The following is a 12208-nucleotide window of genomic DNA, read 5'->3' as shown; positions in this document are numbered from 1 at the left end:
CGACCCTAGTCTCACAAACCGAGATTTTACAAAGCCACTTGATTTCACATGTTCAATTTCCAGTTTTTACATTAAAAAACCCATCCTACTTCACTCAAAGGTGGACATCAATGTCCTTTGGATTATTTGAAAAGTCTCAACTTTAAAACCTAAGAGAAAGACTCAGATGACTTAAAGAAATTCGTGTCTTCAACATGCCTCACCTGGACAGGTCTGTGCTGTGGGTCTGCATATACCAGGGTAACTTCCATGAGACGATCTCTCCTCAAGGGCAGTGGAAGGGTTAAGTAACAGAAGGGATCAAAGGTCACAGAAACTTTGGAGCATTTGGGACAAACAAGGGTAGATTTGAAAAGACCATGAAAAATATCCACAATAATAGAATCATTCCTCAGCCTGTGATTCTCCCAGGCCTCTTTTGCCACCTCCTATAAAAAGAAAAAAAATACATTAAAAGTTTTTTTCTCACAACCACTTCCATAGCATGGCAAGCACAGGAATCAAAGAAAACTCAGAAAATTGATACTGACAGGTAAATTTCACAGAAAGGGGGAGTCTACCAGTGTGTCCAGCATAACACACTGGGATTTTTTCCTCAGTGAAACTAAGGCCTTGTGTCAAGTCAAATGTAATACTTCTGTTTTAGCTGAGTCACTTGGTCAGGTATTCTTTGGTGCACACAATGCCAGTAGCATGAATGGAGCCAAGGGGACAGTGACAGGGTTACACGCTGCTCTTCAGCACAGCAAGCTGCTAACAAGATACACTCCACTCTCCTCCATGAGGAATGGACTGCTGCCCCCTGCTTTTGAAAGACAACTGCAGTTACAACTTCCGAGAAAAAAGTAGAGAATTTTTCCCTGGAAAATGATGGTCCATGTTTCACAAAAAACGTGTAGAAGGAGACAAATTACAGTCCCTTGAAGACTTTCACAATGCAACTTACAAACTCCTTACCTAAGGGCATCTGATAACTGGCATTTGTCTATTCATTGCAGTCAGAGGCTCTTCTTAGCATGAGACTTTCAGTTTACAGTACAATACCATACATTTTATATATATCTCAAGTGAAATAAGTGCCATAGATACACACACACTGCCACGTTACTGTCACTAAGGAGGACGCTGAGATGGGAACAGAGTAATAAGCTCCACCAACTGCAGTGATACGGATGCAAGGCAGAAACACATGTACATTTCCTACCTCAGGGGGAGGAAAGTACCTACATAAAAGGCAGGCATGCTGGACATCCTTTCCATCCCACAATTATCAGTATTTCTTGGAGAGAAAAAAAAGATTACATATACTAATTCTTGTGGTGTTGCCACATGCACTATATTATGCAAGAAAAGGCAAAAGACATGAAGTTATTGCCAGTTAACAGGAAAAACAACTAGTCACATACATCTCCTAAAAATAATTACTGCATCTAGCTTTTAGAGGCTCCTAAAGCATTTTTCCACCTAATATATTTACTCTGGACCCTGCATTTGTCTGTATGTTGCAGCTGTCTACTGTGACAAGAGGTAAAAGCCTGATCAGGAGAATGTGAGTTCACTTAGGTAAAGACATTTCACTATCACGTGTCTCATTTTAATGTGAGCATGGTGTTTGCCAACTTCAGAGGAACAAATTGCCTGCAAGGGGCTCATGCATCAGTGTTGACTGGGAAACAGAGGTTAGAGAAAAGGCAGGGAGAAAAATGAACAGAAGACACCTTTCTGGCCTCTGTCAGGAAAATGGTATAAGAGAATTACTTTTCTCTATTTAGGTAGAGTGGGTAACTGGAGCCCAAGGGTGTTTAAATTCAAATTTAAATTAAATACAATGTGAAGTTGCTTTAATATCAGTGTACCCATTTCCATGGCACCAGAAAGGAGAAAAATCAAGTTAAGCTTCTTAAGGAGATGAGGTAGTTCACCAAACACTAGGAATTCAAGATCCACGGCTGTACAAAGTCACTTATACCTTCGTTCTCTCCTTGTCTTGACCAATGATTTCACGCACCCTGTTCAACCTGGTTTTAAATCTAGCTCATGGATTACATTTGTCTAGAGGCCATGAGGGAGCACACATGAGAAGTCTGGCCTAAAAGCTCACTTCATTTGACACTCTGCTGTCTACCAGTGGGACACCGGAATGGCTGCTTACAACCCTATGCCCAGGGCATGTGTTCAGACCCTTATTTGAGGGACACCCCGGCACCTCTGCACGACAATGCTTCTAGTCTCACCCAAGTCCACATGCAAGTATGATGGCCTGCACAGTAAGCACTCTCCTCAAACTGATGCTAAAAGCTGCTGCTTAATCTACCAGGAGGAAGAAGGTGGGCCTGAGTAGTCAAGGAGGAAAGGTTATGGTAGTAACTACAGCCTACTTTTAGATGGCTGTTATGTCACAAGATCAACTTCCTTCCTTTCCACTGCACAACCACAACAGTATTGTATCATAATCACATCTTCCTGCATGCCAGTATAAGAACAGACATTCTGCTGTAAGGCAGAGCAACAGCAACATGCCACAAGGTGTCGTGAAGAGTCAGCCATGCCATAAAGCACGACAGGGTTCTCCCCTCCCAGGTACACTGCTTTGCAGGGAGAATGTTTGCGTGGCCTGTGAGCAGGAAGGCCAGGAAGTGTCACAAAAGGCAAGTGAACTCCCTTGGAAGCGCTACCTGCCTTACCCTCAAGTAAAGGGCACCATACCGAATCAGGTCTGCCATTGGCATCCTTCAGCTCCAAGTAGGGCTTCTTCTTCACTCTGTTCAAATCCTCATGCAAGCCATCTAGAAGAAAAGCCAAGAGTTCCTGCGAATCTTGCTGCTGGTATCCTGAAAACTGAGGAGCAAATCGGCCAACCTGCGTCTGAAACACAAAGGCAAGAGTCAGAGGGGGGTGAGCACCACCTACGTGTAAAAGACAGAAATAAAAACACTCACATCCTGGCTTTTGCAGCAATCAACTCCATGCTACCTTATGTTAGCAGTAGACCACAGTGACCTGGATGCTAACACAGCAAGAGTGCCAGAATAATTTTCCCAACTAGGTTTGCCCCCTGCCCCAGTGTTGAGAGGGAAGAATGCATTTAGTGGTGTGATGCTAGAAATCTAAGTTATCAGTATTAATTTAGGAACCTGCAAACAACCAGTACACAAAACCTACCTGCCCGATGAATTTTGTACTTTAATTTCTCTTTCAGAAACCTGCAGTTCCCACAATGCAGACTTGCTATAAGGTAGCATCTTGAAGCAGGTGGACTGCAAGACTGAAAATGCCTGCAGAAGATACTTATGAACTAACAAAACTGGCTTAAAACTGAGATTGAAATCCTCGCCACAGTAATCTCTAGCTATTCTAAAAATTGTGATATGAAGCTAAGAAACATAACAGCCTGAGTTAACAAGAGCCAGAAAAAGCACACCCATATAACAGCCTGTTATTTCATAACTGCTATCTCACAACACTGCCATTTAGTGTTCCTGCTTCTAAAAAAACAATGGAGAGGGGTCCCACAGGAAAACCAACAATTAGCTGAAGGAGTGGTCAGTCCTAGTGACCATCACTAGTTTTCTCATAAACACAAAGAGTCCAACAGACTTGCAAAATTATGCTTAGTACATTTTAACCACTCAGGATGACAACTGCAAGGGAGCCCAAACTGAAGGGCTGTTTACATTACAGAGATAGTTAACACTGTCACTAAATCAGCAATAATTGTTAGAAAAATCACAAGTGATACTGTACTAGAAAATAAAGAGTAATTCTTGTTCCAGTCTTAAACAAGAACAGCCCACATTAAGACACTTTTATTGATGTTTGCTACAGATTCACATATTTCCTTTGAACAGAAGTTTGCAGAACAACTTTAAAAGCAGTGGATGATGTGTCAGCAACTCCAAGTCACAGAAATTAAACTTCTTGTTGTTTCAGAACTACCTACGACTCTACAGAGGACAGACTTCTGTAGTCCATGAGACTTTTGCTCCAGGTCTCAAAAGCATATACCCTCAACTTCAAGACTATATACCATGCAAAACCTAAACAGCAACAGGATGCACATTTACATTAGTATCAGGTCATCGCTCATTTCATGTATTTGGGATGTTATTCTTCCTCAGCGTACTGAGATTGCACTACAGAAGCAAACTCTTAGTGTTCCTTGGATGCTTTAATTACATTGTTCTGCACTGGAGCATCTTTGCAATATATTTAAAACAAAAGACATAGTTACAATTTTTCAAGGGGTTCATACACAACTGCTACATTGCAGTACTTCAGCTGAAAGCAGCTCTTCACACTGAAGCACTGGGAACATGACAAACATCAATAGATAACATTATAGACAAAGGGATGCATTTTGCTCTCCACTTTATAATTTCATTTTTTAAATTTATAACTCGCACACCTTTTCTCATTGATTAAAGTTCACGGATGGCAATTCACATGACCTTGCCTAGTTTTGTAGCAACGATCATATTGATGCATCTGTAAACAGCTCTCAGGCTGGAAGGTCACGTACTAAGTAAGGCATTGAACATTAAAGAGCAGTAACCAATTCTGGGGTATGACACTACTCACTGGCAAGTTCCTCCCTGTACCCTGAAAAGCATTTACATAAAACGTGAAACAACCCTGAAGCAATTCTCTCATTACTGCTTTCATAACACCAAAATATGTGGAAGGCATATTAGCTTTCTCTGTTTCTTCTGTCAAAGAGCTACGCTACAAGAACATAGAGTACTTACTTTAAACATACGTGGGGCCACGTGAGACTGTCTCCCAGACCAAATCTGTTTAATGAGCTCTGCATAGGCTTCTGCAATTTCTCCCCTCATCCCCAGTGGATTGTTCTGATTTATTTCAGCTTCATATTTATCTTCCAAGAAATAGTCAGTCAGAGGAGGGGTATTGCTCAGACACTGAAAAAGCATTAAGAAAATTAATTTACTGCACAGGACAATAAATCTGTGCAACAATGAAATAACAAACCCAGCTTTCACATCAGAACATGTACTAAGCTATTAACAAACCTGTGAGACTGAATTTGAGTACATATTTAATTAAAAAAAAAAAAATCTATTGGGAAGGCAGGACACTGTAACCATTGCAACTCAAAAGCATGGTTGAAATCAACAAGAAATAACACCAAATCAGCATTCAAAAGACCACCAGCTCATTTCTGAAACATGGTTTCTCTTTGCAGATACCACACTGACTTCCCTCCTATACAATGTATTTGCCCACAAGTGTAAGTCACCCCTCTGGAGCAGTTTCTACTGCTCTTAACTTTCTCTTAAGCCTTATCTTAAGGCCTAAGGCTCACTGGTCTGCAGTTCCTTGGTTCTTCAGAAATTTCTTTAAAACTGACATCGCATTTGTCACCTTCCATTCCTTTGGTGCAGAATAATTTTAAGCATTGATTTAAAGTTACTGTATTTAACAGTTCAGCAGAGCAAAGAGCAAGCAACCTTGTGAAAAAAAAAACAACCCAGACTTCTGGAAGATATCTGCTCTTGGCATTATGTCCCTTCACATTTTGTTAATTTGTTCTGTAACTTCCACTGATGCTTCAATTTGAGTAGAGTCTCTTGGTGTAATGCTGATGTCTGACACAAAACCAAGCCTGCAAGTGTCAGAAGAGTAAAGTTTACAATCACAGTCCTGCCAATACTCACCAAATCCTATAATTAATGTACATTGTACCTGTTTTTCCACACGTTACTGAGGTGGTAGGCTAGGCTACCTTACTGATGTATTACACAGAAATCTGCACAGAACATGTCAGGAAGGTCTCTAGAGATGTCACCTTAATGTTCTCAAGTCTACATCCCATATCCACTCGCTAACCTTGAAATCCTAATATAAACAACAGTGAGAATAAGAGAGGTCCTTGTTCATCACTGAGGTGAAACACAAACTATACTTTGTCCTCCAAAGAACGACAAGCCATTAAAAAAATCCCCATCAAAAAGTTAACAAACTTTAAAGGCAGGAAGCATACTACTCCATATCTACTCTCCTATTTACATACATATTATCAGTGTATCATGGCGATAATGTAATATATCCTGGGGAATCACCGTAAACCTCAGGACACAAGTAAAACTAGCACAGACAGTAGTTTCCCTAATTCAATAAAAGACTCAAAGCAATAAGTGACACTCAGAAGACTTAGATATGTGAACAAAGAGAGCCAAGTCTGAGATTATGATCAAAACTACTAGGACATCAAGGCACTGTGATAGCAATAAAATATTAAACAGGGCTCTTTCTGAATGCCTGAAATTTCAGGACCCGTAGCAGGTGCCTGTACAGAGCTTCACAAACTAGGTGTAGGTACACAGATCTCCCAGCACAGTTACACATGGCAATCTGGAGAGAGTCAGGAAAGCGTAGTCCTGCCTTTTAGCCAGCCCCATTTTCACTGCCTTGATGTGTACCTTGTGGAATTTATTTCCCATCAAATTTTTCCAGTTCCAGTGCCCAGATGTTAGTGTCTTTCTCCAGGCAAATTACATTAAAGTGCTTACAGACTGCTATTGTTTGACCAGTCTCTCACTGGAACACTGTTACTGACAAAATTCCAAGAATTTCCGAAAACTAAGGCAGAAATCTGCATTTGAAAGACTGATGTCTAGAAAATTAAAGCCTAATGGAAAATACAAGAAAGAAAGAAATTGGTCTTTAACATGACTAGTTTGCATGCAAAATCAAGATTGAAATGTTTTTAGATTAAGTTACTTTGATAATCAAAATTAATTTTTAAAGTTGTCTCTTAGCTGTAAAGTTCAAGAAAACATAATGTGGTTTAAGGTTACCATGATACAACTGAAAATAAAGTCCTGTCGAACAAAAAAAGTGAGGCAGTCCAAGTTTATTGTGGTATCCTGAATACCACGTGCATAATGCATTATAGTTATTTTAAGACCTCTTCTAGCCTTCAAAGCTACCACAGAGTGACAGAAGTCATTATGTAGCACTTGTGCCACACTAGAGGTTTGCCCATTGCTTAAATCAAAGTTGATATGTTGGCTCATATTTTGTTTGAATTCCTTAGCAAACAACTATCCCTAACAAGTTTCTGCATTTTTTTAAATTAACCAAATAAACTGAATCTCTTAAGTTAAATAAGTATACCAATAATTATTAGCTTTGCATAACCATTACAACCTTACCACTCCACACAATCACCCTGAACCCTTCCTATGGCTTTTCACACTCTTAATTTTTCAAGAGTCTTTCAACAGGGACCCCAGAACTGTGTGCAGTGCCCTGCTCATGTAGCTAATGCTGCACACACAAGTTAAAACATCCTCCACGTCAGCCCATTCTTGCCAGAGCAAAGCATTAGGACCTTACATTACAGTTAGGCATCTGTTCAGTACAATTTCCCCATAGACTTTTCAGAAGGTATTTCGGATCCAGCCCTTCATATTGTACTATGTTTTATAGTACTAACATGCTACACATAAGCCAAACTAAATATGAACTGATCGTTTCGGTTTGGTTGGGGGTTTTTTTGGTGGTTGTTTTTGTTGTTGTTTTTTTCATTCCAGGTGCAGTCTCCTCACTGAATCACATTAAAACATGCTTTTCTTTCCACAGATTTTAATCCACAATCTCTGCGAGACTGCTCTTTTGCTTAATTCTAAAGAGGGTTCTTTCCAATTCTTACCTGTAATGCAGAATTCATGAAGCAGGTATTTCCAAGGTTACTGAGTCCACAGAGTCCAGGCTGTGACAGGGAAGCACTGTCCCTGCAGTTGTAAGAGTTACAGACAAATCCAGAACCTCTGGAAGAAAGACAACACAGTGAACCCCACAATGAGTTTACCAATTCTCAATACTGTTTAAGAATCACATTAAGTAAGAGTCAAAAAAATGTTTAATGAAATTGTTTAACCAGCCTACATGTTTCTGCTGCTTCATAGTGGCTAATATTGAGTACCAGGAATGTGAAGTATATGTGCTAATTTTGGAAACATTAATCATTACACAGTCTATTATTAATTTATGGCTCATAACACATTAATTTCCTTTGTCTACAGGTACACAGCATACTATCCTAATGCAGCAAGAGTCTGTATGAATCTATATGATATATTGTAAGAGCTAGTAAGAAAATTATGATCTCTACCTGGAAAGGCTTCTATCACACTGGCAGATGGAGAAAGAAAATAATCCCTTCCCTCATACCCCCAATCCCATCAAAATCAGCCAGTGCCCTAGTAGTTAGTAAGCTCTGGAACATGCGCTACTTTTGCAAGTGAGCAAGGAACAGCAGAACATACTGGTTTCAAAAGCAGAGTTTGACAAACAGGTACACAAGAGTAGCAGAACTCCTCCTTTTCTCTACAGGCAAGGATGCACAGGAGTATTCATTCACATGAAGGACGAAGAAACAAAAAGAACATTCCTGCTCTTACCCCCTGCCCAGGTGGGAGCTGTTCAGTCCATAGGAGTTACTGCTATCACCGTTAGTAATGACAGAAGTGGCAGACACTGAGGAATAAGAACTTGCTGATGATTTTGAAGAGGTAGTAAAGTTTCTGCTAGTTGCAGTACTTGATCTGGGAGAAAGGAAAAAGAAGTAGAAACAGTGCTACTACTTTTTTCACCCCCACCCCCACCTCCCGCAAAACTTCAAGGACTTGCCACATTACAGCCAGTTCCCTCACACAGAATTTACTGTTTTGATCTGTGTGATCACGCTTCCAAACACCTCTCTGGAACAGAAACCTCAAACAAAAATATCAGAAGCAGGAGTAACAATTCTTGCTTAGAGCAAAATCTGGGTCCCAGACTGAAATAAGTAGGCAATTCAGATGGCATGAGTGATAGGGAAGCAAGCTTTAAGTTTATGAGTAAACCCCCTTGAAACAAGCAAGCAAAAAAATCCCAATCTTAAGACCACAAAACACTTCCCCACATTAAAAGTGGCAAAGTCAGTCCTTCCCTACTTCCCTATCCAAATCAGCCACTCAAACAGAACGTTAATTAGTAAGAAGATAACCAGGGTGGGCACAACACAGTTTGCTACTGAGCCTAGTTGACAGAACTACATTGCCTGGAGGCAAGACACACACTGCTACGTACATGCATGCTTGGAGGTAAGACGCACTGCTATGTACATGCAACACGCATAGCAATCCTCAGCATTTTGCAACTGCAGATATTGAAATGGATGAAAAAAGTTCGTAAGCCTGAAGTCTATTTGGTTGTGAATCCCAGGCTATTCCACACTACCACTCTCCTGGTCCAGAAAGGAACCAGAACACAATGTTACAAGACCAACAAGGCACTAAAATTCAACAATGTTCTGTCATAGACAGCTTTGGCTCCATAAAAAAAAGGCAAAACCAGAAGATAGTACTACATAAATAAAGAAACTATTTTGATACTAATTAATTTCTCTATAGCGAGAGCTAACTCTTTCCCCAAATAAACACGCAAAACGGCACAGGACACCAACAGCCACACAACAGTGGATAATACACCCAAAGCACAGCAAAGCACCAGCAGAGGACGGTGCTCTCAAACTTTAGCTTGTTCTTGTGTATCTTTTAATGCGGCTCTGATTCTCAAATGATACAAACTAAAAATGCATATTCATAGCTCAGATGCTACTAAGAAAACAGTCTTGGCAAACCTCTGTGGAGCAAGAACTAAAAGTCAAAGAACAAGCCATAATGGCCAAGAGGAGGCAGAACAGTTGGACAGCCTTACCAGTTTGGAAATATAATAGCAGCAAAATAAATACAGAAGGAAACAAGTTAAAACAGGAGCTTCCAGATGAAAACGCAAACCCCAAACACAGTCTAAACCTGAAGCATAAAAAAAAAAACCAACCCCCAAAAACCCACACCAGCCAGCACAACCAAAAAGTATACCAGAAAGTATACTAGCAAGAATGAGCAGATCCACCAAAATAACTAAGACAAATGTTTCTGGGACAATACACAACCCTCTGGTCATTACATGTTGGAGGTAGAACTTCTCAAGACTACCTAGACACAAAGATAAGATCAATGAGAGAACAAGAGGGTCTAGACTATAACAACAATTATCAGATTCATGCTCCACGTGTGGGAGTTTCAAGGCTCAAGAATAAAATAATTAAGCTAACAATAGGCTGTAAATCCATTAAGAACACGTTTTAAAAGTCTGATGTAGAAGAGAAGCATCTAGAAGCAAAGAAGGGCAATCTAGAAAATGCTAGACTTGAAAATGTAGCATCTCTGTTTGACATGTTTGACCCCAGCAAGAGAACAGAATAAGACACTTGGAAAATAATATGAAGAAAATCTAACGGAGAAAAGAAAACGAGGGTGACCTCTTAAGAGATTTCAAAATTTCCAATAGAAGCATAGAGGCAGTGCATAATCAAGAGTCAGATGGCAACTGAAGAGTTCCAAGAAGTACTTCAATAGTATCCTACACACACAGAAAAAAGCTAAGAACTATGAGGGAAGATAAAAAATGGATCAGAAATCAAAGATAACAGACAAGTCACAGAGTGGGAAAAGGTCTACCTACAAAGTCACCAAGGATCTTGAGTGAATTCCTGTTAGAAAATTGGGAAGGATCATGTAAGAAGTAAAACAACAAAAGAGAGGCCAACAGCCTTTGAAGTGTGGAGGAAAAAAAAAAACCAAACCAGAAATCAAAGCTTAGAAAGATAAAAATGCTAAGCACTCTTATATTTTACAAGTTACTCATCTATCTGTAATAACTGAAGAAAGATTTAGGATTTACTAAGCACAGCTGCTCCCCCTCATTTCACAAGATGGTCACAAAGGTAGCTATGATTCCAGATGAAAGGCACAGATAGCAGCTAAGAACAATGTTTTTCTCTGAGAGCCTCCCATTTTAAGCCCAGGAAGCTACTGTTAATGACCCCACAATCCTGTAAGTTCTCAAGCAGACTGCCTCATTTGCACACAGAGGTGACAACAGAAGTCCTGGATGCCATGCATTTATCCCCAGTGCCCCAAAAAGCGTTTCTGTGGAACATGCAGACTTTGACCAGTCAAAGCCACTGCCATCTCTCATGGTACGTGACTTCTGCTCCCTTGGAAATGGAGGCCCCAACACCTTGCTCTGAAGTAAAAGATAAACACTATTTCTTCTTTGAAGTTTGTGAGTTAGAACCTTCTAAAATGTTCTGGGCTACTCAGTGGGTTACCACTGAAACTACTCTCAGTTTGCTTAGTTTTCTCTTTGTAGGCATAACAGAGACTGGACTGGAAGCTGCCGAGCTCCTGCAGCTTCCCTTTGATCACCACTGCAATGTTTCTGACAGGGATAAACACATTCAGTTACATTTCATCAACAAAATCTATACAGGAGTAAACTAGAGCAAAGAAAGACTTCATCTAACCATGCAACAGTTCAGGGATTTGAGAAAATAATTTCACAGGTTTTAGGATAAGACTGCGTGGTATGACTGCTGAATCAGCCCTCCTGCTTAAGCACAATTTGAGTCTCTCAAGGTAACTCCTGTCTGAGCTAAAATGTCTTCTAGAAAAATCTACTATCATAGTTTCACAGTGGCCAGCAACAGGCAATCCAGCAGACCACAGATAAACTGTTCCAATGATCAATAACCCTTACAGTCAGAAAAAACTTGCATTTCATTTGCTGTATGAGTATCTGGCTTCATCATCTGGACATTGATTTGTGCTCATCTCCATCTGCTGCCTGTAGAGTTCCTTCTTCAATTTCCATTTGTCATATTCCACAGAACCTTTTACGTGTTAAAACCAACTTTTAGATGTTTCACTGATATACTTTAACTTCTCAGGCTTCTAGCATAAAAATTATTTGCTAATTATTCAACAATTCACTTGGCTCCTTCTGAAACCCCTCTCATTAGTCTACTTTTCATATCTGTTGACAACCTCACAGGACATCATCATTCCAGTTATCAAAAAAGTCTTCTGATGTACACTCAGCGTTTCCCTACTGAACCACTGATGTTTTTTGTTTGGTTTTGCCTCAAGGCTGCTACAGGAGCTCACATTCAGGAGACTGAACCAGGACTAGAACCACATTCCTACAGGGTCCAGCATGTTATTTCGGTCTCATGTTCTTCATTCCCACATACACAACTTCATGCTTCATAATACTGATGCACATTGGCCCCCATCTGCCAATTAAAGACAGCCGTTTCACATCTTGCCATGCAACGTTTCAAAGACCCACACAA

The 12208-nt window shown here is 40.2% G+C and overlaps 1 protein-coding gene across 5 annotated transcripts in view; it reads right to left on the bottom strand.

Moving 5' to 3' along the window:
- Positions 1 to 12208, bottom strand: part of USP4 (ubiquitin specific peptidase 4) — a 52991-nt gene that overhangs the window by 23001 nt on the left and 17782 nt on the right. For 2 of the 5 annotated variants that reach the window (XR_005930942.1, XM_030043676.1), the window contains exons 7-11: positions 8427 to 8570; positions 7676 to 7793; positions 4746 to 4919; positions 2707 to 2865; positions 204 to 428 (exon numbers count right to left, since the gene is read on the bottom strand). Coding sequence is in view for 2 of the 5 variants with exons in the window: in XM_030043676.1 (XP_029899536.1) it covers positions 204 to 428; positions 2707 to 2865; positions 4746 to 4919; positions 7676 to 7793; positions 8427 to 8570 (820 nt within the window). In the remaining 3 variants the exon portion in view is untranslated. Of the gene's footprint in view, positions 1 to 203; positions 429 to 2706; positions 2866 to 4745; positions 4920 to 7675; positions 7794 to 8426; positions 8571 to 12208 lie in introns of those variants that run through there. The other 3 variants (XM_030043677.1, XM_041118684.1, XM_041118683.1) reach the window with 3 other exon arrangements.

This window comes from Aquila chrysaetos, chromosome 20 (genome assembly GCF_900496995.4).
Source record: "Aquila chrysaetos chrysaetos chromosome 20, bAquChr1.4, whole genome shotgun sequence".
NCBI lineage: Eukaryota > Metazoa > Chordata > Aves > Accipitriformes > Accipitridae > Aquila > Aquila chrysaetos.
Note: the sequence above shows the minus strand (reverse complement) of the source record. Positions and strands in the feature narration are given on the sequence as shown.